General features: G+C 54.7%; 1 protein-coding gene and 1 non-coding gene across 2 annotated transcripts; one reads left to right on the forward strand and one right to left on the reverse strand.

The window, feature by feature from the left end:
* The first annotated feature begins 3708 nt into the window (after positions 1-3708).
* Positions 3709-24978, forward strand: PODN (podocan). Its single transcript, XM_078622726.1, has 13 exons — positions 3709-3835; positions 10396-10694; positions 11771-11864; positions 13653-13717; positions 15592-15701; positions 16112-16268; positions 17513-17628; positions 19655-19949; positions 20340-20552; positions 22375-22524; positions 23259-23407; positions 23899-24095; positions 24826-24978. The coding sequence occupies exons 1-13, from the start codon at positions 3709-3711 to the stop codon at positions 24855-24857; spliced, it is 2004 nt and encodes a 667-aa protein (XP_078478852.1). The 3' UTR covers positions 24858-24978.
* LOC144717379 (U6 spliceosomal RNA) lies at positions 4203-4309 on the reverse strand. Its single transcript, XR_013585099.1, has one exon. It is a non-coding gene; the product is annotated as a U6 spliceosomal RNA (small nuclear RNA).
* Positions 24979-25061: the final 83 nt, after the last annotated feature.

Below are 25061 nucleotides of genomic sequence, written 5' to 3' on the forward strand. Positions count from 1 at the left end.
CAAACTGAACGCGTGTCGGTGCACGCGGGCTCCTCTTTGTGACGGGTGGTGTCCGACTGAATCAGTGCTGGGCACCCCCTCCCCAGCCTCTCACCGACCCGCACGGAGCATCGTGGTGAAGTATGGTCAAACAACCTCCACGAGCAAAAGGTGCGAGGAGGGCTTCGTCCAGCAGTGGATGAAATCGACCTGTACGTTGCACCGCAGTTGCCGCGTCGTCGTTTCTCCGCCGCCCACATTCAGAAATCTTCCCCGAATCTCGGCTCCTTGCGGCCGGAGGCATCGCAGTGCTGTGTGTGTGTGCAGTGACGGCGCCTTGCCGCGTGTGCGCAAGTCGAGACGATGCACACAACAGCAGCAGCAGCTCTCCCTGTTGGCTCAGGCAAAAACATTCGGCTGCGAAATCCGCGAATTCCACGCTCACACGACGGCAGCGAGGGACACCCGCTGAGATGATTTTGCTGCTTATTGTTAAAGTCCAAATGATGGGCCGCTTTGTTGAGCTATCATTTGTGGCCAGGTCGCTTCTGTAAAATAAGTGAATAGCTCAGTGGGCTTTGCCTGGTAGGATGGCGATGGTTTCGTTATATTTGTATGTGTTTGGGTGACTTGTTGACCTTTCGTGTACTTTGCACGACCATGATATGTTGTTGTTGTATTGGTTGTTGTTGTAATGTTCTTACCCCGTGCGCCTACTGGACGTCTGTGAAAAAGAGCTTTATAGCTCATCGGATTCCTCCTGCAGTGTAAATTAATATTCTGACGTCACCCAAGGCGGTGCTGGCCGGCTCCGTGGCCCCGGCAGGAATTTGAACTCTTGACCTGCCGACTGCCCGCCAGGCCGCGCTGCAATGAAATGGGCTTCGCGGATTCAGCGAGATGGTCCATCCAGACAGGGCACTGAACATTCACGCGCAAAGAAACAACGGCACAGGCACGACCCAAACACAGGCAGCAGGGGCGATTGTGGTCATCACGCCCCTGGGTTCTGTCCTGGGCTCCCCGTGTCGTCGACTGTTAAATGAATGACCTGACGGCAATAGGCCGACTCCTTTACATCGCTGCTCCCGCCGCGTTAAAAGAAGAGGAAAACCAGTACGTGCATACATCCCATCAGCCACACGACATTCGCGCAAATGAATTATTTCATCAGATTTTCAGCACGGTTGGCTACGTACGGTGCGAAAGAAGTTCAAAGTCAAGACTGATTTTCGACGCTTCGGTGCCTCATCACTGAAGCAGAGTCGAGTCTAAGGCTGACCTGGTAGAACTGCAAGCTGATTGGATGCGTGGCTCCTCAACTGTTCGATATGGATCCCAGGTTGAAGCTTCGCGAATGCGACAAAGACGTGAAAGTCACGGGGTCAGTCATTCCCGACACCGCCCTCCTTCGACTCCCCAGCGCTGACGTTGAGCCACAAGGACCTGGGGAAATGGATCCCTCGATGAGACACCAACACCTGCTGTCGAGCAGTGCTGTTCGTCACTCGTTGTCAGAGGGGGTGGTGAGGGAACAGGGGGGACACTTTCGCCGAAAAGACACCACCAGCGTGAGGGCCGCCACGCCGCCCGCTGCGAGGGCTCTTCCCTCTCGCTGCGTGTCGCCAGGGGCCCTCAGGGGCCCTCAGGGGCCGTCAGGGGCCCTCAGGGGCCCGTGGGCCTCGCGATGAGGAGCGCTGCTTTGGAGTGTCCCCCTTGCTCGTTCTCGTTCACGAGGCCACGAGGCTGTTGTCGGACGACCCAGGCTCGTCGTGGAACTGCTCACTAAGTGCTTCTCGCGCTGTGGGCAGATAACAGTGAACAACCACACACACACACAACCACACACACAACCACACACACACAACCACACACACACAACCACACACACACAACCACACACACAACCACACACACGCACAACCACACACAACCACACACACACAACCACACACACACACAACCACACACAACCACACACACACAACCACACACACACACAACCACACACACACACAACCACACACACAACCACATACACACAACCACACACACACAACCACACACACACAACCACACACACACAGCCACAACCACACACACACAACCACACACGCACACAACCACACACACACAACCACACACACACAACCACACACAACCACAACCACACACACACAACCACACACGCACACAACCACACACACACAACCACACACAACCACACATACAACCACACACACACGCACCCACACACACACAACCACACACACACACACAACCACACACACACAACCACACACACAACCACACACACACACAACCACACACACACACACAACCACACACACACAACCACACACACACAACCACACACACACACGCACCCACGTGTATGCGCGCGGGTGTGTGTGCGTGCATCTGGCTGTACGCATTGTGTGTAATTGTGCGTGTATATGGGTTGGGGTTGTGTGTTTACACAGGTATCTGTGTGTGTGCAAGTGCGTATGCATACAAAGTTTGACTTTGTATGCTTTTACAATATGTGTGTGCGTGTGTGCGCATGTGTGTGTGTATGTGCATGCGACAATAATCTGAACCGGTACTTGGCTTTCTCCCCTAGGTCGACTCAGCCTCAAATGAGCACCTTGTGCGATGTGTAGAACCACGAGCGAGACAGCCGTAGACGCGGCCTTCAAAGGGGCTCTCTCACCTCACTTGCCCCAAAAGTATCTCAGGAGTATACGGGGGGGGGGGGTCTTGTCTTTTTGTCTGTGTGTATGAATGTGTGTATGATGTGTGTGCATGTGTTTATGTGTGTGTATGTGTGTGCTTGTGTGTGCACGTCTTTGTATGTGTATGGATGTGTGTATGTGTATATGCGTGTGTATATGTTTATATATATCTGTGTATGGATGTGTGTGTGTATATATGTATGGATGTGTGTGTATGTGCGTGTGTGTATGGATGTGTGTATATGTGTGGATGTGTATATGTGTATGGATGTGTGTATGTGTGTGTATGTGTGTGTATGTGGGGAGCGGTAGTGTAGCGGTTAGCGCGCTGCACTACGAACTTGGCGACCCCAGTTCGATTCCCGCTCACGGCAAACACCAGTGACGATTATCTGAACCGGTCCAGGGCCTCCCCTAGGTCGACTCAGCCTCAAATGAGTACCTGGTGCGGTGTGTAAACATCGCCGCTAGGGAGACAAAGGCGGTCGGGCGTGGTGCTGGCCACCCACCCCCTCATGTACCGTTCCGGCCTTCATAGGTGCTCGCTAACAGCACTTGCCCCTACAGTCTGTTAAGGCTATACGGGGGATCTTTGTCTGTGGATGTGTATTTGTTTTTGTATGTGGATGTGTTTTTGTGTATAGATGTGTTTTTGTGTATAGATGTGTATGTGTGTATGGCTGTGTGTGTATGTTTACATGTGTAGTGTAGCGGTTAGCGCGCTGCGCTACGAACCTGGCGACTCGAGTTCGATTCCAGCTCACGGCCAAAATCAGTGACGATTACCTGGACCGGTCTTGGACCTCCCTTCGGTCGACTCAGCCTCAAATGAGTACCTGGTGCGTTGTGCAAACATCGCCACTGGGGAGACAAAAGCGGCCGGGCGTGGTGCTGGCCACTCACCCCCTCGTGTGCCGTGCCGTGTCGTGCCAGGTGCTCGCTAACAGCACTTGCCCCAGCAGTCTGTCCCGGGCTACACGGGGGATCTTTGTTGATGAATGGGAGTCGTGACGCGTCGGGGTCTCGGCCCCCCCCCCACGCCACCCGCGCCTCCTCCTCCTCCCATTCCCCGAGGCTCCTCCTGCGTCTCCCGCACTGCGCGGCGCCTCCACGCGGCTCGGGTAAGGCCACTCCGCTCGCTCCTGTCGCTCCTCCGAGACGAACTCACGGCAAGGGGCAATCACGGGGGCGAGGTGGCAGGGATGGCAGAGAGAGAGAGGGGGGGGAGATGGAGTGGTGGCGTCGAGCGAGTTGTGAGACACGGGGTGTGTGGGATAAAGTTGGGGAGAGTGGCAGAGAGATGGGGGAGTTGAGGGCGGGCGAGCGTGAAGCCGGGAGGGCGAGAGAACACAGGGGAGACGGAGCGAGAGTGGGAGAGAAATGGAGGGAGATTGGGGTGGGGGTGGAGCGTAACCGGGAGAGAGTGTGATGAGAGAGAGAGTGTGATGAGTGTGATGATGGAGAGTGCGCTGAGTGTGATGGAGAGTGTGATGGAGAGACCGCTTAACGAATTTGCGTGTCATCCTTGCGCAGGGGCCATGCTAATCTTCTCTGTATCGTTCCAATTTTAGTATATGTACTGCCGGAGCAAGTACAGAGAGAGTGTGATGGAGAGAGAGATTTGTGTCGAGGGGAGGGAAATATTATACCGGGGTTGCATCATTGTTAGGAATCATCAGCTACAGTGTTGGCGATCCTCGCTGCAGCCGTCTGCGTGTGCGCGTTGGCACTCGTTGCCTGCTGCACTTTGCTAACGAGTGCCCCGTAATTTACAGAAAGTGCGAGAAGCAGTTCCATCGTTGCCCACCTCGGGGCCACGCTAGACGGTGCCCCCCAGTGCCCTGGGAGGATGTATCGACACCACCCCCCCGAGGGCAACACTGATGGCGACACCGCACTGATGACCCCGATGATTGTACGTGCGGTGGTTTCGTTGCTGTCGCTGTCAACAGGAATTCGGTCACAATTTTGACTCTCGAGTCGGATCTAAAACCGATGCTGCCTGTGCATCGCAGACAAAGATGCCCCGTATAGCCTTAGCATAGTGTTGGGGCAAGTGCTGTTAGCGAGCAGCGCTTATGAAGGGCGGTACGGTAGGCGAGGGGGTGGGTGGCCAGCACCACGCCCGGCCGCCTTTGTCTCCCCAGTGGCGATGTTCTACTCACCGCAACAGGTACGAATTTGAGTCGTCCTAGGGGTCGACTCAGAACCGGTTCAGAGAATCGTCACCGGTGTTGGCCGTGAGCGGGATTCGAACTCGGTGTAGGCGGGTTCGGAGCGCATCGCGCTCACCGCAACACTTCCGTGCATCACACACACGCGGTATGATGATGATGGTGGTGATGATGATGGTGGTGGTGATGATGATGGTGGTGATGGTTATGGTGGTGATGATGGTGATGGTGGTGATGATGGAGGTGATGATGGTAATGATGATGGTGATGATGGTGGTGATGATGGTGGTGGTGATGGTGGTGGTGATGTTGGTGATGGTGATGATGGTGGTGATGATGGTGGTGATGATGGTGGTGGTGATGGTGATGATGGTGGTGATGGTGGTGGTGATGATTATGGTGGTGATGATGGTGGTGATGATGATGGTGGTGATGATGATGGTGGTGGTGATGATGGTGTTGATGATGATGGTGGTGATGATGGTGGTGATGATGGTGTTGATGATGATGGTGGTGATGATGATGATGGTGTCACAGGGAGAGACGGGGACAGCGCGAGGGAGGGGAGCGAATGCAAAGGAAGGAGATGAAATTCCCCCATGGGTTGCGTTTTCTTTCCTGTCCCCTCAATCAACTCTCGCTACAATGGCACCGCATCGGCACCATCTGCTCCCAATCCACGTTATACCACCTCTGACGTTGTCTCGACTTGAACTGCGCGCAGCTCATGGACAGAGCAGATTGCCACCGCAAAACTCCTCATTTAATTGCTGTGTTCTCATCCATTCCCCCTGCTGCTATTGAGCAGACGCCACCACCACCTCCCTCCACATTCGTGCCAGTCGTCGCGTGGGGCTTCAACCGCTGTCGCTTCGCAGTGGCTGTCACCCTGCACGTCTTGAGCTCTTTGTCAGTCCACTGCTGCGTGAAGCCCCCCTCCCCCCCATGCCCCGTCCCGTCGTAGTGGCTCATGGGGGGCTGTTTGACCATACTTCACCACGCCGTGCGGTCCGTGCGGATTGGCGAAGTTTCGTGCCGAGGACCGGCTCTGGTAGCGCACTCGCCAGCTGATGTTCAGTGGCGGCTGGGACTCGAACCCAGGTGGCCGCCAGTTTCACTCCTTTCACGTGCGCAGCGCGCTAACCGCCGCGCCACCGCTCCGCCGCCTACACAGTCGACGGCGCAGCTGAACTCGAGCGATCGGCTCATCCCCTGGGCAGACTCCGGGCGACGCTCGGCGGCCGAGACCCCCGAGACCCCGGCGGGTCGAGTCAGCACCCTCGTGGCGGGGCCGTCGAGTGTGCAGGCGGTGCAACTGCGCGGTTGAACCCCCCGAGGGCGGCCCGGGCGTTTCATTCCTTGCACGAGGAGCCGTGCCAAGCGCCCTACCCCCCGCGCCGTGTAGCCCCACGCGTTGGTGGGGAAGGCTTCAGCTTGTTTGTGTTGCCCCAGGTGAGAACTCGGAGAGTGGCCAATGGCGCGGCCCGTGTTACGATGCTCTTGCTGCGCTTCCGAGCGCCCGCGGTACCGACGTGCGGACTCATCCATCACCGTCGCTGACTCCAGCAGTCACGATGCTGTTTGCGTCTAGGGGGTGAGGGTGGGGCGTGTTGATACTCAGTCTCAGTGTGTGTCACCTACCTGCTGGTTAAAAGGGTCCAAGCCGCATTTCCAATGCCCCGCCCCTCGTTTCACGCAAAGCGGCACGGTTCGTGAGATGCCGTCCGGCGGGTGAGGCTGCGACGGAATGACCGGCGCGGGGGGCATCTACGTTTCAAGATAACGGGGAGGGGGGGGGGGGGCTGCGATTTGAGTCTCGGAACAACATCCCCGGGGCTGCGTGGCGCAGGGGGCTCCAGGAGTGAGAGGTTTGCCGTGCAGGGAGATTCCGCACCGCAGCTGCAGATTCCCAAAGTGGAACTATTCCAGTGAAGCTGTTTTGGGGGGCGGGGGGGGGGCAAGCCGTTCTCAACGCATGGGCTCGACCCCCCGCCCAACAGCCCCACCCAGCGAGGGGGCACAGGCTGCGGAGTGGATACCGTGCGGGAGGAAAATACAAACGCGAACGTGGGCGGGGGAGCGTTCGCGCCGCGTTGCGGCCACGAGAACTCGCAGGGACGCAACCTTCAAACAAAAATCCTCGCGCCGAATCTCCGCTCGCTCTCAGTGCGCTGGTGGCCTTAGGGGACATCCATTTAGTACGTACGCAGGTGGGAGGGGTGTAAAAAGTACGCGTGCGAGCAGGGAGGGGGAGAGGGGGTCAAGTTTTGACAGATTTTTGCGAACCTACTCAATGGATGGCCCCTTAAGAACCTGAAGCGTTCTTTTGGTGCGAGGTCGCGGTGGGGTGGAGGTCACCAGTGGTCTTGGTTGGGGGGGGGACGTGTTGAGAGCTGCTGCACTGGGGGCCGCTTTAAGGGAGGTGGAGCAGACACCGGTGGGTTGAAGAAGGGGGTTGTGAATCGATTCATCGATCAAGTAACATTGGGTATTCTTTAGTTCGTGTATGATGTCATTGGTTGGCATGACCCCTGCAACTACGAGAGGCTGCCTTCCACTAATGTCTCAAGGTACCTGATGTCGTTACCAGAGGTGGGACAAAGTCATTGTTATGCAAGTCCAAGTCGAGTCGCACGTCATCAAATTCATGACTCGAGTCTGACTCGAGTCCAAGTCACATGACTCGAGTCCACACCTCTGGTCGTTACTGCTGATACGTTCATCATTAAGTCTGTGCCCTAATTCGATGGGAGCGCGCTGTGTGCCCATTTAATATACCACTCACAAGAATATATTTTTTTCTAATGTTTCATATATATTTTTTTAGCGAGGTATAATATGAATCGCTTTATAGTTGCAGGCACGCAACGTGAGAGCGGTCTGGGACCTGGACGTGAACAGGGAGTCAGCGGCACGGGACACTGGGGGGTGGTGGGGCGCGTTTCCAAATCGCAGGGACGGCGATAGAGAAGAAGCAGCCGCCCAACTGAGCAAGACGTTAGTTGAGGGGTGGGGGGGGGTTTGTGTCAGAAGTCCTTGGTTGTTGCAGGAGTAGGAGAACGCGGTGTAGGGGAGTCGAGTGAAACGAGAATGAAGAGGGAGGTGGGAGCGAGTCCATGGAGGATCGTGTAGCTCAGGGTTCTTCATTGCAAGGCCCCTGGGCTACTGGCGGTCCCTGACAATACACAAATGTGAAAACACCCCCCCTCGCCATCGTGCTGTCAAACCCCGATGGTTTCAAATTTGTGGCGGCCCTCACACTGAAGATGTCTTGATTTGAAGCTTTCGTGACTGCAGGAATCCATTCACTTTGGTTCTTTCGGTGAAGTCACGTGGGTATTAAATAGCAGCAGGCCACGCTTCCACACCTGATGACGACGGACGCTTGTGCTGCGTCCGAAACGTCGCGTTTTATTTAATTTTATACCTACGTGACTTTACCGAAAGAACCAAAGAGTATGAAGATGTCTCATCGGCGAAAGTGCCCCCCAGCCCGCCCCCTCTGACATTGAGTGGCGTGGGTGGCATCGACTCGGCACTGACCTGGGAGATCCGAGGCCTGGTCTAGTTTACGGGCACCAGCGTGGAGTCGGGAATCAGTGGCCTGCATAGACGATGAGGAGTTCGTAGACGAAGTCTTTGGGGCAGGGCCGGATTAAGGTTCTTGTAAAGGCCATAAGCACGTCTGTTTCGTAGGCCCTTCAGTGGTAACTCTCTCCAGTTTGTACCACCGCTGCCCCATGTTACAATTATTATCATCATCTGTCCAGCCGCTGGACAGATGATGATAATTATACTCATTGACATTTACTTGTAAGGCGCCTTCCACTAACGTCTCAAGCCGCCTGATGTCGTTACTGCTGATACGTTCATTATTAAGTCTGTGCCCTAATTCGATGGGAGCGCGCTGTGTGCCGATTTAATAAGCAGATTTAATTTGAAACACCGTGCCTATCCTTGCTATACAATTATATTTAAGAATATATATTAGTTACATTATTTTAAATCATGCAAACAAAAAAACATGGTCACATTTATTTCGTAGGCCCTTTAGATTTCGTAGGTCCTAGGCACAGTACCTACTGTGGCCTATTGGATAATTATACGGCCCTGCTTTGGGAAGGTCCTGGAGGAGGGAGTTGCAGTCGTTGAGCGTCCAGGTGATGAATGTGTAGATGAGGGAGGGTCTCAGCAGGTGATGAATGTGTAGATGAGGGAGGGTCTCAGCAGCAGATGAGATGGCGACGTGGTGGGATGCGGGCAATGGAAGGCGTGAGGTCCTGGGAGAAGCGGGACGAGATCATCATCCCGGGTTGAATTGTGGCCACGAATTGTCTTCATTGGCGTCCCGTCTACTACCGCTGCTTATTCAAATTCCTCACCCTTGTTTACAAATCGCTCTGTGGTTCTGTCTCACCCCATCTCGCTTCTCTTATTGCTTACAATGTTCCATCTAGGCCCCAGTATTCACAATCCCTTTTGTCTCCCACTATGCCCCCCCCCCTCCCTGTGCTCCGCCCCTTTTCCCTCCTGGCTGGCTTACATTGGAATAAACTCCCACTCCACATCAAGCAGCAAATTCACTCAACCATGTTTCGTTCCTCCCTTAGGACTCATCTTATTTCAATAGCGAATCTCTCTACTACTTCCTGTCTGCATCGTTAAAACCTTAACCATCCTCTCGCCATTCTCCTTCCTAACCTCGACGCTCCCTTTCCCAAACATCATCCTTCCTTGCCATCCCTCCCCCTCCTCAACACTCAAAACCCCGTCCCTTTTCCCCATCAGCCAATACTAATGTACAATTAATAATTCTTGTAAAGCGCTTTGATAAAAGCACTATATAAAATCCAAGATCGGATAACAAATGGGAAACATGGGAGATGCGTTCCTGAAAAGTGACGCGTTAAGCGGAAAAATTTCCCCACAAACGATGTAACGGTAAAGTTTGGCGAGATGCGATGTACGCATATACAGTGAGATGGCGGGACAAAGAACTGAGGGTGTGCCACCGCATATTGTATAACTTCACGGACAGCACAGCTCAAGGAAGCACTTTGTCGTCGACCGCTCAGTCATCGCGTTATAACGGTGCATGTTCCGCGTTATAACGATGCGCGTTCCGCGTTATAACGGTGCGCATTGTGCGAAGCGTTCCCTAATGAAAGAACTGCATGATTGGGAAAACTTGTTAAAGTGTGAGCACGCGTTAAGCGAGGACTTGCTGTTAACATTTCCGTGTTTGAGACGGCGGAGAGGAAGCTAGATCTGCCGCGACAATGACAGAGGACGGTGTTGTGGCACCTACAGCATTGGCCGTAACACCCCGCTTGGTCTGCTGGTGGAGGAGCCCGCGCCCCCCCGCCACGTGAAACGCGACTCAACGCGCCGCTCGTCCGCGCAGCAGCAGCAGCTGCTGCTGCTCGAGCCCTCGGAGCGCCGGCGAACGTCAGACTCGTAGGCCTCGTGGCCCGCTCAGCGACCGTCGCCTCGGCTCCCACGCGCAGCTCTCGCGATGGCGTCTCCGCTGTCGGCTCTGCTGCTCCTCGCCCTGCTGGCTCTGCCGGCCGCTCGCGACGCCGCGCGGGACCGCATCGACGACGGCGGCGGCATCTACGAGGATGAAGAGGGCGAGGAGGTGGAGGAGGTGGAGGAGGAGGGCGTACTCCCCAGTCCGGCCCAGCGCCAGGGCTCGTGTCCGTCCAGCTGCACTTGCTCGCCCGACGGCGCCGTGGAGTGTGCGGGCGCCGGGCTCGACTCCTTCCCCGCCTCGCTGCCTGCAGACACCCAGCTGCTGTCCTTGCAGGTGGCCGCTTCCGTTCGTCTTCTCCTGCACCGGCTATCCACTCCCCGCACATCATCATCGTCGTCATCGTCATCACGATCCACGGACAGATAGCCCCGTAGCTTTCCACTGCACATTTCGTCATTTGTTTCCACTTTCCTCTGCCTTGTGCCAATATGCTCAAGTAGGGCCACATCTTTCTGGCACCAATCTCTGATGTCGTCGTCTGGCCATTCTCCGTTAGGTCTTCCCACTTTCCGGTTCCTTCCATTTTCCCCGAACAACACACTTTGATTTTCCTGTTGTTGTCCATCCTACATATGTGTCCAGAATAGTGCCAGTTTCCTTCTCATCACTGCTTGCATCAGGTCTTCTTCTTCTTTTTCTGCAACATTTTTCTTACTTCTACGTTGGTCACTCTTTGGGTCCAGCTAAGATGCAGTATCCTTCTGTAGCAATACAAAACCCCCCTCCCCCCCACACACTAATGCTTCTTTTACACTGTCCAACCAAACCATGCTGGGACCCACACCAAACCGGCCCGGCACGGCTCAGAAAGTGCCGGGTTGTTGTTGTTGTTGTTTTTATCCCACTGCAGAAGTCAAGTTGGGCCGCTGATGTCACGCGCAATGAATGGGTCGAGACATGTGTAGATGACTGACCGACGTCACAACGCGAGGGACGCATCGTTAGCCCCGTCCCGTGGGTCTGCTAGGACTTGAGCTTGGTTCACAACATCATGTTGAGAGAAGCCACAGGATCACGATTTGGTTCTCGCTTGGGACGCCAAATAACCAGTGGGAAGTCACCCATGCGAGGCCCATGCTTCGCCTGGCTCAGATGTGACAGTGTGGCATGGCGTTGTGTTGTGTCGTGAGATGAAGACATTTCTATTTGCAGCTCTCAGGGAGGAGTGTAACAATGGTAGTGGTTTCAGACTCCATTGAGACTCCAGGAGACCAGGTGTCAGCATCGGAGTCTTCATTGAGACTCGGCTCCAGGATACCGGGTCTCAGGATCGGAGTCTCCAATGAGATTATGCTCTAGGCCTTCTGATGCATCGTTGTGTGTTTGTGTGTGCGCGATTCTGCGAACAGAACAATCAAATCGAGGTGGTTCCGATTGCGGCTTTAAAGAGAGTTCCACTGCTCCGCACCTTAAACCTTCAAAACAACCTCATCACGTCTGCAGGTGCCGTGTGCCCACCGGTTTCACCTCCTTTACACTACACATGCCTCCCTTTTTTGACGCCGATCAGACGACACTTCGGTTCCGTTTTTCTTCAAATTTTGGTCACAGATTGAAATATTCGAACCGTGACAACTCATACTCTTTGGTTCTTTTGGTAAAGTCACGTAGGTATAAAATAAAATAAATCACGACGTTTCGATTGCAACACAAGCAATCATCATCAGGTGGGAAAACCACAGCAAGAATGTTTTTTTTGCTGAAGTGGGAGAGAGATTCCGTGGTAAGAGGTTATATAGGTGTAATAGGTTCCGGAGACACTTGTAGAGGTAACTTCTTTATTACAATCCAACACTCCAACAGTCCTGATACTCTGTTACAGCCTAAGTACACAGCCTAGGTACACAGCCTAGATACACTACTCTGGCTTCCTCGGAACTCGCCCTCACAAGGACGTAGAGCCGGGAGTTCCAGAGTCCCACCACTGGCCCTCACAGCGTCCCAGGGTCCTGAGATGGCTGGTCTTGGGTCTTGGGTCTTGAGCTACAACTGGCCCTGATCGGCCAGGGAGCTGCCCTTTTATGCCTCGTCCCCAACGAGGTGTGGGGTTGTGTGCGCCCCCAGATATCCCACAGAGTACACACAGCCCCCACCCCCCGTTGGTGGCGCCAAGGGGCTTAACTGGCTGGGGTGCCTGGGATCCCAGCGCCTGGCGCCAAGGGGCTTAAGCGTCTGGGTTGCCTAGGGTCCCAGAGCCCCCAGCAGCCCCTCCCCTCTTATGTCACTACATAGGTAAGAAAGGAGGAGGGGCAAGGGGAGAGAGAGGGGGGGGGGGCTGTGGGGTAGGGGAGCGCTGCGTGGACGCTAGGAGAGGGACGTGAAGCTGGACGGGGGAAAGTGGGTGGGGCTTCGTGACAACTCACTTGGATTTCGCTCTGTAGCTACAATGTATTAACACTCATTCATTGGCTCATATCATCTGGGTATTAAAAATCAAATGCAGAACCCTCCTGAAAAAGGGTGTGGCTTTCCTGGGTGAGGGTCTGTGTGTTGGTCTTGTGTCGTGGGCCTAACTTGTGGGCCACAGGGCCGTGGGCCCTAAACTTGTGGGCCAAAGTGCGTGGGCCTTAACTTGTAGGCCACACCTCGCCTCCCTTAATGCTGCGGGTGCCTCTAAACGCCACCATTACCTCCCTCACGACAACAAGAGGTTTCCACCTAAATAATACTTTACAAGCACACCCCCTCTACCTCGACGAGGACCCGACTCTAACTCCGCGAGTCGAGTCACCGCGTCTCCCTGCTCCATTGAGCTGAGTATTGCATGCATACGTATGTTGAACTTCTTTCGCGCCGTACGTAGCCAACCGTGCTAATCGGAGGTGTGTGGCGGAAGGACAACAGAAGGGAAGGATTGGCACTCATCTGTGTTGGCTGTCCTGTGTCTCTGGTTGAAATTCCACATTCCCATGACGGTGGCCAGTCTCTCCATTGGACAACCACTTTTGACTCCTCAAAAAGCAGTGTCGATTTTATTTATCCCAGTGGGATGATGATGATGACACCGAATATGACGATGCTGATGACGATGACAATGATGACGACGTTGATGACAATGATGATGACGACGTTGATGACAATGATGTTGATGACGTTGATAACGATGCTGATGACGACGTGGATGACAATGATGATGATGATGACGTTGATGACAATGATGATGACGACTACGATGACAATGATGTTGATGACGACGATGATGGCCTGAGTCCTCTTCACTGTCGTGCCCAGGCCTCCCGGCCGACGGCTTCATGGTCTTGAAGGAGCTACAGTACATCTACCTGGCCAACAACAAGGTGAGCACAGTTAACGCTGAGTGGACCTTGTGGGGGGTCAGGTTTACTTGGAAGTCACAAACCGCCAAGGAATGTCCCTGGGTATGCAAGCATGGAGCACCACTGTCCAAGCCAGCAGCGGGAATTCCACTATCCTATGGCGGGAACCAGCCTCTCCGTGGAACAACTGCTGATTTCCCACAAGGTGGTGCACCGTGGTGTGATTGGCGTACAGGCCTTGCACAGGCCTTGTACAGGCCTTGTATAGGCCTTGTATAGGCCTTGCACAGGCCTTGTATAGGCCTTGTACAGACCTTGTATAGGCCTTATACACACCTTGTATAGGCCTTGCACAGGCCTTGTACAGGCCTTGTACAGACCTTGTATAGGCCTTGCACAGACCTTGTATAGGCCTTGCACAGGCCTTGTATAGGCCTTGCACAGGCCTTGTACAGGCCTTGCACAGGCCTTATACAGACCTTGCACAGGCCTTGCACAGGCCTTGTACAGGCCTTGTACAGACCTTGTATAGGCCTTGTACAGGCCTTGCACAGGCCTTGCACAGGCCTTGCACAGACCTTGTACAGGCCTTGCACAGGCCTTGTACAGGCCTTGCACAAGCCTTGTACAGGCCTTGCACAGGCCTTGTACAGGCCTTGCACAGGCCTTGTACAGGCCTTGTACAGACCTTGTATAGGCCTTGCACAGACCTTGTATAGGCCTTGCACAGGCCTTGCACAGGCCTTGTACAGGCCTTGTACAGACCTTGTATAGGCCTTGCACAGACCTTGTATAGGCCTTGCACAGGCCTTGTATAGGCCTTGCACAGGCCTTGTACAGGCCTTGCACAGGCCTTATACAGACCTTGCACAGGCCTTGCACAGGCCTTGTACAGGCCTTGTACAGACCTTGTATAGGCCTTGTACAGGCCTTGCACAGGCCTTGCACAGGCCTTGCACAGGCCTTGCACAGGCCTTGTACAGGCCTTGCACAGGCCTTGTACAGGCCTTGCACAGGCCTTGTACAGGCCTTGCACAGGCCTTGCACAGGCCTTGTACAGGCCTTGCACAGGCCTTGTACAGGCCTTGCACAGGCCTTGCACAGGCCTTGTACAGGCCTTGCACAGGCCTTGCACAGACCTTGCACAGGCCTTGCACAGGCCTTGCACAGACCTTGCACAGGCCTTGCACAGACCTTGCACAGGCCTTGCACAGGCCTTGCACAGACCTTGCACAGACCTTGCACAGGCCTTGCACAGGCCTTGTACAGGCCGTGTACAGGCCGTGTCAGTGTTTGGACAGGGGTGGTGCAATGACGCAACTCCAACCCCCGTGGCCTCGGTTAGATTGTCATCCACGGATGAAGGTAGTATCAAAAGTGATGTCTAAACCTTCCCCTAAACTGAGCCGGCAACACAGGAGTTTCCGGAGCAGTGTCTGGTCATGAGCACAAGGGAGACAAAGGCGGTCGGGTGTAATCATGGCCGCATCGCTGGTACTCTGTACTTGCCTTAACAGGCGCTGCTCGCTAACAGCACTTGCCACAACAGTCTATGTGGTTGATTGGGGATCCTGTTGTGTGAGTGTGGATCTATGAGTGAATGTGTCTGTCTGTATGGGGAGACAAAGGCGGCCGGGCGTGGTGCTGGCCACCCACCCTCTCGTGTGCCGTGCCGGCCTTCATAGGTGCTCACTAACAGCACTTGCCCCAACAGTCTGTTAAGGCTACACGGGGAATCTTTGTCTTGTGTCTGTATAGGTGCTGGCTGGTAAAACTGCGATGACGTCATTGGAAATCGTCACGATGACCACCACGTACGTGTGCTCATGTGTGAGCTGCTGCTGTGATGTTTCTCACCTCGTCGCTCACCTCGTCGCTCACCTCCCCATCCCCAGCTCACCCAGACCCCCGGATCCCTCCCGGCCTCCCTCGTCAGTGCGGACTTGGCCGCAAATTTCCTCACCGCGATCTCGCCCGGGACCTTCGGTGGCAAACCCAACCTGCGGTAAATCACGCTCGCACACAAAGACAAAGATCTCCCGAATAGCTTCAACAGACTGCTGGTGCAAGTGCTGTTAGCGAGCACCTATGAAGGCCGGCACGGCACTCGAGGGGTTGGGTGGCCAGCACCTCGCCTGGCCGCCTTTATCTCGACAGTGTCGATGATTACACACCGCACCAGGTACTCATTCGAGGCTGAGTCGACCTAGGGGAGGCCCAGGACCGGCTCAGATAAACGTCACTGGTGTTGGCGGCCTTGAGCGGGATTCGAACTTGCGAGCTAAGGATGACCGCGCGTGGCTCTGGCCACACCACCCCCTCGTGTGCCGTGCCGGCCTTCGTCGCTGCTTGCCCCGTCGGTCTGTTGGAGTCTATGCGGGGGGTGTGGGGGGGGGTCTCCGTGTGTGCCCGCAGCTCCGTGTACCTGCACAATAACCGCCTGACGAACGCGGGGATCCCGCGGGACGCGTTCCTCGGCTCTGACGCCGTGGAGACTCTCATCCTGTCGAGCAACAGCCTCACGCGGGCCCCCCTCGGCCTCCCGTCGGCCCTGCAGAGACTGCACCTGCGGGTACGCACACACACACGCACACACAGGCACACGCGCACAGGCACACACACTCACACGCACACACGCACAACAACAACCGCCATTCGCCACTAAGTGGCGGTGACGTCACCACAATGCTTGTGCCAGGCCAAGTGCACCTTGAGGCCACGTGAAGTGTCGAAAGCCCACTGGCAGAAGGTCACGGGGCAGACCCAGCAGGTGCCACGGGTCGACTGACCGAGATGACTGAGATGACTGGCTGATGCACCACCTGTGCCCCCTACTGTGCCAACTTGCTGTGCTTTAGCCACCCGGCGCTCCGCTCGTTGTTGTGAGCGTCGCTCCTCCGCCCTCCGTTGTTGTTGGAGGGCGACTGCCTCCAACTGCCCAGTAGCTATTGAAGGCTTCACGAACTACGCAGTCAAAATAGATGTTAAATAATGTGGGAGCCAGAGGACATCCCTGTCGCACCCCAAGGTGTACAGGGAAAGGCTCTGACTCCCGGCCACGTAGTTTTACCCGGGCCCGCTCACCATCATGAAGGTCCTTAATGAGCGTGAGCAGAGGGTCAGGGACTCCGAAAGCACGAAGAACAGCCCAGAGCTCACACACACATGCACACACACGCACACACACACACAGGCGCACACACACAGGCACACGCACACACACAGGCACACGCGCACACACACAGGCACACACGCGCACGCACGCGCACACATAAGGCAAAGATCCTCCGTGTAGCCTTGACAGACTGTTGGGGCCAGTGCTGTTATCAAGCACCTATGAAGGCCGGCATATGGCACATCGTCACTGGGGGGACAAAGGCGGCCGGCCGTGGTGAATCCAAGTCCCGGGCGATGCCGGGTAGTAAAGCATTTCATAAATGTTGTGTTCGGTAACTTCGGTTATATACCTTTCTGTTTCGGTCTCGGTCGAAAGTGGAGTTAAACTTTCGGTTTCGGCTTCGGTTTCGGCCGAAAAAAAAAATTCAGTTTCGGTCGGCCTCTAATTTGAGGTTGAGTCGACAAAGGCAAAGACACACAAACACACACGCAAGCTCACACACACAAGCTCACACACACAAGCTCACACACACAAGCTCACACGCACAGACACGCTCACAAAAAACTAAGATCCCCAATTGGCAGTGTCTGTGGCTGAAACTCCCCGCACCCTGTCCGATCCTGAGATGTCTTCCCCGTCTCACTGTTAACGTGCGAATGAGAACATTGTGTGTCCTTCCGTGTGTCCGTGTGTCACAGAATAACAAGCTGCATTCGCTCTCGGGGGGAGCGTTCGATCAGCTGAGAGACCTGAGAGAGCTCTACCTGCAGCACAACCAGCTGAATGACCGCAGCATCGACGCAAAGACATTCACGTACACGCACAGACACACACACAGACACACACTCACACGCTCACACATTCATTCACGTACACGCACAGACACACACACTCACCTACACACTTACTCATTCACACATTCACGTACACGCACAGATACACACACAGACACACACTCACACGCTCACACATTCATTCACGTACACGCACAGACACACACACTCACCCACACACTTACTCATTCACACATTCACGTACACGCACAGATACACACTCACACGCTCACACATTCACGTACACGCACAGACACACACACTCACCCACACTCACCCACTTTCATACACGCACAGACACACACACTCACCCACACACACATTCACGTACACGCACAGATACACACACAGACACACACTCACCATCACACTCACCCACTTACATACACGCACAGACACACACACAGACACACACTCACACGCTCACACAATCACGTACACGCACAGACACACACACTCATCCACACACTCATTCACGTACACGCACAGACACACACACTCACCCACACACTCACACGCTCACACATTCACGTACGCGCACAGACACACACACTCACCCACTTACATACACGCACAGACACACACACAGACACACACTCACACGCTCACACAATCACGTACACGCACAGACACACACACTCATCCACACACACATTCACGTACACGCACAGACACACACACTCACCCACACACTCACACGCTCACACATTCACGTACGCGCACAGACACACACACTCACCCACTTACATACACGCACAGACACACACACAGACACACACTCACACGCTCACACAATCACGTACACGCACAGACACACACACTCATCCACACACACATTCACGTACACGCACAGACACACACACTCACCCACACACTCACACGCTCACACATTCACGTACGCGCACAGACACACACACTCACCCACTTACATACACGCACAGACACACACTCTCACCCACACACTCATTCACACATTTACGTACACGCACAGCACTCACACACTCACCCACTTACATACACGCACAGACACACACACTCACCCACTTACATACACGCACAGACACACACACAGACACACACTCACACGCTCACACAATCACGTACACGCACAGACACACACACTCATCCACACACACATTCACGTACACGCACAGACACACACACTCACCCACACACTCACACGCTCACACATTCACGTACGCGCACAGACACACACACTCACCCACTTACATACACGCACAGACACACACTCTCACCCACACACTCATTCACACATTTACGTACACGCACAGCACTCACACACTCACCCACTTACATACACGCACAGACACACACACTCATCCACACACTCACACATTCACGTACACGCACAGACACAGACACACACTCACTCATTCACACATTCACGTACACGCACAGACACACACACTCACCCACACACTCACACGCTCACACATTCACGTACACGCACACACTCACTCACCAACACATTCACTCATTCACACATTTCAGGTACACACTCACTCACACGCTCACCAACATACTCACCCATTCACGTACACTCACAGACACACACACTCACACGCTCACCCATTCACGTACACACTCACACTTACACCCACACACTTTCATGCGTACACGCTCACTCACTCTCATGGAAAAAAAACGCAATAATTCCCACACACGCTCCCACTGTCCTTCACTCAACGCACTCACTCACGTGCTCGCTCTCACGGTCACCCTCCCACTCACACCCCCAACAACAATAACCGCCGTTCACTACTAAGTGGCGATGACATCACCACCGCGCTTGTGCCATGCTAGGTGCACTTTGAAGCCACGCGCAGTGTCGAAGGCTCGGTGCTGGCAGCAAGTGCCACTCGTTGACTGACCCAGACGAGTGGCAGATCCACCACCCGTGTTCCCCCACTGTGCCACTCATCCCCATGCTCACTGCCCAGCCGTCACTCATCTCTCCACTCATCGCCCTGCCCTCCCCACCGCCAGTCACTCTCGGCGCCTCGAGTACCTGGACCTGTCGAGTAACAACCTGACGCTGGTGCCGCGCGGGCTGCCGGCCCGGCTCGTCATCCTCCACCTGGAGCGCAACGCCATCGCGGCGCTCGACTCGCAGGGCCTGGGCCGCCTCCGCGCCCTCGAGTACCTGCTGGTGCACTCGAACCGCGTGCGCGCTCACGCCGTGGGCGCCGCCGCCTTCCGCAACCTGCGCCGGCTGCACACGCTGCACCTCTACAGCAACGAGCTGAACCGCGTGCCCCGCAGCCTCCCGGCGCACATCAAGGCAGGCGCACGCACGCACGTCAAGGGGGGCAAACAAAGACAAAGATCCCACGTGTAGCCTTAACAGACTGTTGGGGCTTGTCCTGATAGTGAGCACCTGTTAAGGCCGGCATGGCACACGAGGGGTGGGTAACCAACACCACGCCCAGCCGCCTTTGTCTCCCAAGTGGTGATGTTTACACACCGCACCAGGTACTCATTTGAGTCGACGTAGGGGAGTCCCAGGACCGGTTCAGATAATCGTCATTGGTGTTTGCCGTGAGCGAGAATTGAACTCGGGTCATTGGGTTCGTAGCGCAGTGCGCTAACCGCTGCACCGCCGCTCCCACAACACACAGTCACACACACACAACCACGCCGTTCAGCTTCTTCCCTCTCGGCTCGACCCCAGGTGCTGATGCTGCTCCACAACACCATCCACGAGATCCGCGCGCAGGACTTCGCTGCCACCCCCGAGCTGGCCGAGCTGAACCTCAGCTTCAACCGCCTGAGCAGCAAGCGGCTGCACCCGCGCGCCTTCACGCGCCTCTCCAAGCTCGCCTCGCTCGACCTCACGGGCAACCAGCTGACGCACGTGCCCGTCGGGCTGCCCGCCAGCCTGGAGGTGAGTGGGGGGGGGGGGCACTTGAGGGGGTCACATGACCGCAGAGAGACAGACGGACGGACGCCCACTCCTCTTCCTAAAACTACAAACTAAACTATATTTTATATTACCAGGTGAGGTCCACTGAGCTGCATAGCTCTTTTTAAATCCTTTATATTAAGTTCGCTTGCTTGCTTAGGACCGTGCAAATCTTTCGGTCGTTTTTTAACCCACTTCCTGTGATCCAATCGAGCTGACATTTTCCACACAGACTCGTTGTGCGTGACAATTAATGTTCGTGAAAAATTTTTTCAAAAATTTTACACTTTTTAGGACAAAAATATTATATTTAATTACCAATTGCTTAATGGTGCAATGCAATCATCTGACCCATAGGTGGCAGCCATCTCAAGCCAGAGGACGAGAGGACTCTAGCCGCCACGCATATAAAGGATTTATAGTGAAAAACTTTGTTTTTACGGGTAATACTTATTCAGAAGCTACCTGGCCACAAAGAAGTGGTTTATCACACTCATGAATATGGATTGCAGCCAAATACTCTAAACTGTGGAGGGAAAAACTGGAGGACCCAGAGAAAAATTACGTGACCACGGGGAGAACATGCAAACTCCCAAATAAACACCACCCACGACCACCTGTATCCCAGGCGGGGTAGTTCACATCTCTAGATTTGAAGTTTTCGTGACTGCAATGATCCATACTCCTTGGTTCTTTCGGTAAAGTCACGTAGGTGAAAATAAAAGAAAAATAATCAATCACGACGTTTCGGAGGCAACACAAGCTTCCGTCGTCAGGTGGGACAACCACTACAGTAAAAACAAGTAAACCCGTAAAAACTAAGTTTTTCACTATAAATCCTTTATATGCATGGCGGCTAGAGTCCTCTCGTCCTCTGGCTTAAGATGGCTGCAATCTATGGGTCAGATGATTGTCTGCCAGTATTAAGCAATTGGTAATTAAATATTTCATTTGTTTTCCCTAAACAGTGTAAAATTTTGGAAAAAATTTTTCACAAAAATTAATTGTCACACACAACGAGTCTGTGTGGAAAATGTCAGCTCGATTGGATCACGGGAAGTGGGTTAAAAAACGAGCGAAAGATTTGCACGGTCGTAAGCAAGCAAGCAAGCACGCAAGCAAGCACGCAAGCAAGCAAGCATGCGAACTTAATATAAAGGATTTAAAAATTGCTGTGATTGTCCCTCCTGATGACGGAAGCTTGTGTTGCCTCCGAAACGTCGTGATTTAATTATTTTTCTTTTATTTTCACCTACGTGACTTTACCAAAAGAACCAAAGAGGGTAGTTCACATCTCGCCACCGCGGCACCCGCTGGCGCACCTGAGCCGACACGGCGCAAGGCCCTCCTGCGGTCCAGGTGGGTTTTCACTAGCTTTTTGAGCCGAACCAGAACCAAAGTGTGAATACACCGCTGGCTCCGTAAGTCATCTGAATCTGCATCGGGGGGGGGGGAGGGGCCCAAGCGGAGTCCAGGTCAGGGATAACAACGGACGCGTCCGTCGCGCATGACCCAAGTGACCTGCACGGCGTCACGGCATCATCTGCACGCCGCTCGATGCGTTCGTCGCGTTTGTCGACGCCAGCGGCACGGCTCGGCTTCCGCGGTGGAAAATGAACTTGGCTCCTCCGTGGAGCCGTGCCGGGCTTGCTCCACAGAGGCGCCAACAGACGGCCGCAGCGACACCACCCATCCGTACACCCCCAGTTGCACAGGCTAGACAGCTCAGCCACACCACCCAGCTCTTCTCACCACCACGACCCCCCACCCCTGCCCACCTTCCCCCCACCCCACCCCCCCACAGGTTCTGCGGATCCAGCAGAACCGCGTGGCGGTGCTGGGGAACGGGGCGCTGTCGGGGCTACCCGCGCTGCGGGAGCTGATGCTCAGTGACAACGCCCTGGCGAGCAAAACCATCGCGCCAAACATTTGGGCGCAGCTCCCCAGCCTCACGGTACGCACGCACACAAAGACAAAGATCCCCTGTATAGCCTTTAACAGACTGTCGGGGTAAGTACAAAGACCAAGATCCCCCTTATAGCCTTAACACTGTTGGGGTAAATGCTGTTAGCGAGCACCTATGAAAGCCGGCACTATGGCTAACACCACGCCCGGCCGCCTGTGTCTCCTTAGTGACAATATTTATACCCCGCATACGTGCCGCTGGACGGGAGGTGATGGGTGGGTTTTGGTGATGGCATTATAACCATCGGCAGCTTCAACCCTGGCGTAGCTTTGTGCGGAGTTTCCAGCCTTCAGAAACAGGATGTTGGCGGTCGTTGATTACAATCTTGAGTCGATTAGAATTGCCTCGTGACTAATCGTGCCGCCTCCAGTCGACAGCAGTCTAGCAGGTGCTTACACCTGTGTGTGCGTTGTGGTGTGTAGAGCAGTGGCGCAGTGGTTAGCGTGCTGCTCGACGAATCCCGTTACTCGAGTTCGATTCGCGCTCATGGCCAACACTAGCGTCGGTTATCTGAATGCGTCATGGGCCTCCCCACGGTCGACTCAGCCTCGAACGACGACCTGGTGTGGTGTGTAAACATCGCCACAAGGGAGAAAAAGGCGGCCGTGCGTGGTATTGGCCACCCACCTGCCCGTGTGCCGTGCCGGCCTTCATAGGTGCTCGCTAACAGCACTTGCCCCAAAAGGCTGTTAAGGCTACACGGGGGATCTTTGTCTTTATAGACGCTGGACCTGTCCAGTAACGCCTTGACCGTGGTGCCCTCGTCTCTGCCCGCGTCGCTCGAGTACCTCTACCTGCAGAACAACCGCATCAACAGCATCCCAGAGGGCGCCTTCAGCACCACCCCCAACATCAAGGGCATCTTCCTACGGTACCCTTGTACACACACACACATGCTACACATACACACACACACGGTACACGTGCAAAGACAAACATCCCCCGTGTAGCCTTAACAAACTGTTGGGGCAAGTGCTGTCAACGAGCACCTATGAAGGCCGGCATGGCACACGAGCAGGTCGGTGTGGTACGCGAAGGGGTGGGTGACCAGCAGCACGCCCGACCACCTTTGATTTCTCACCGCACCAGGTACTCATTTGAGGCCAAGTCAATCTAGGGGAGGTCCAGGACTGCTTCAAATATTCACCACTGTTGTTGATCGTGAGTGGGAATCGAACTCGGGTCACCAGGTCCGTAGCGCAGTGCACTAACCACTGCACCAACGTGGTGCCACCCACGCAAAGACAAATATCCCCCATATAGCCTTAACAGACTGTTGGGGCAAGTGCTGTACACACACTAACACACAGCCTAAGCAAAGAAACTCACGCTTGCGTCCCAATGCCTGTCGTCCGTACGCAGCTACAACCGCTTGCCTCCACACGTCAAGGACATGTTCATGGGTCTCGAGGAGCTACAGGTGCTCGACCTGACCGGGAACTTTGACGGAACTCTGGAACCCGGTGCCGACGATGGCGAAGGTGGCGATGGCGACGAAGAGGAGGGGATGGGGAAACCGGGAAAGGAACTCCCTCAGAGACGACCGGCGGTAGAGAGAGGTAAGATTCTTGCGCCGCAGACACCCTGCCACGGCTTCGCCCTTGAAGCCGTGACAGAAAACCTGCACAGACTGCTGGGGCGAGTGCTGTTCAGAGGGAATCTATGAAGGACGACATGGTGCATGAGGTTGTGGTGTGGCCAGAACCACGCCCGGCTGCCTTTGTCTCCCCAGCGCTGAAGATTATACACGACGCAAGTTATGCATTTGAGGCTGCGTCTACCTGGAGAAGGCTCAGGAGCGGTTTGGATGTCACTCGCCACTGATGTTGACTGTGGCTGGGAATCGAACTCCGGTCGTTGGGCCTAAAGTCCAACTGCACTACGAACCCAGCCACCCGAGTTGGATTCCCACTCAACAACCGCTAACAGTGGCGAATATTTGAACCGGTCCTGGGCCTCCCCTAGGTTGACCCAGCCTTAAAAAAGTACCTGGTGCAGTGTGTAAACATCAACACTGGTGAGACTGAGGCAGCCTGGCGCGGCGCTGGCTAACGATCCCCTCGTGCGCCCTGCCGGCCTTCATAGGTGCTCGCTAACAACACTTGCCCCAACAGTCTGTGAAGGCTGCTGTATAGAGAGGGGGAGTCTTCGTCTTTGTTGCATCACAAAACAGCAAGATGGCGATTATTTGGCGAATTTGCAGCGGTGGTTAAATGGCGGCTGACCCGTTTTGACGATGTGTTCTTGTGCGGCTGTGTCTGTGCGTCTCTGTGCGCGACCGCATTCCAGGGACAAGCGTGCCCCGGCCACAGAAGACTTGATGCCCAAGTTTTCCCGGAAACGCCCCGTTTCACTTTTCCTAAAAGACATAACCTCTACAAAGCTTTCTTCGTCTCGAACCCCCCCCAGAGTTATAAATTAAAATATATTAAAAATTATATATACATATTACAGCACTTGCCTCAATTTTGCCACGAGTACACGTATGTGTGTGCGTCAGCCTACCGGTTTTCTGAGTTGAGACG

The sequence above is a fragment of the Lampetra planeri genome, chromosome 3 (assembly GCF_965212315.1).
Source record: "Lampetra planeri chromosome 3, kcLamPlan1.2.h2, whole genome shotgun sequence".
NCBI classification, from domain to species: Eukaryota; Metazoa; Chordata; class Hyperoartia; order Petromyzontiformes; family Petromyzontidae; genus Lampetra; species Lampetra planeri.

What these genes read in the sequence shown, in the direction of transcription:
- PODN (XM_078622726.1), top strand. Translation starts at nt 3,709, where the DNA reads ATGAATGGGAGTCGTGACGCGTCGGGGTCTCGGCCCCCCCCCCACGCC. An exon ending in TGCAGAGACTGCACCTGCGG is followed by an intron (nt 16,269 to 17,512) that starts GTACGCACACAC and finishes CGTGTGTCACAG; the next exon opens with AATAACAAGCTGCATTCGCT. An exon ending in ACGACCGGCGGTAGAGAGAG is followed by an intron (nt 24,096 to 24,825) that starts GTAAGATTCTTG and finishes ACCGCATTCCAG; the next exon opens with GGACAAGCGTGCCCCGGCCA.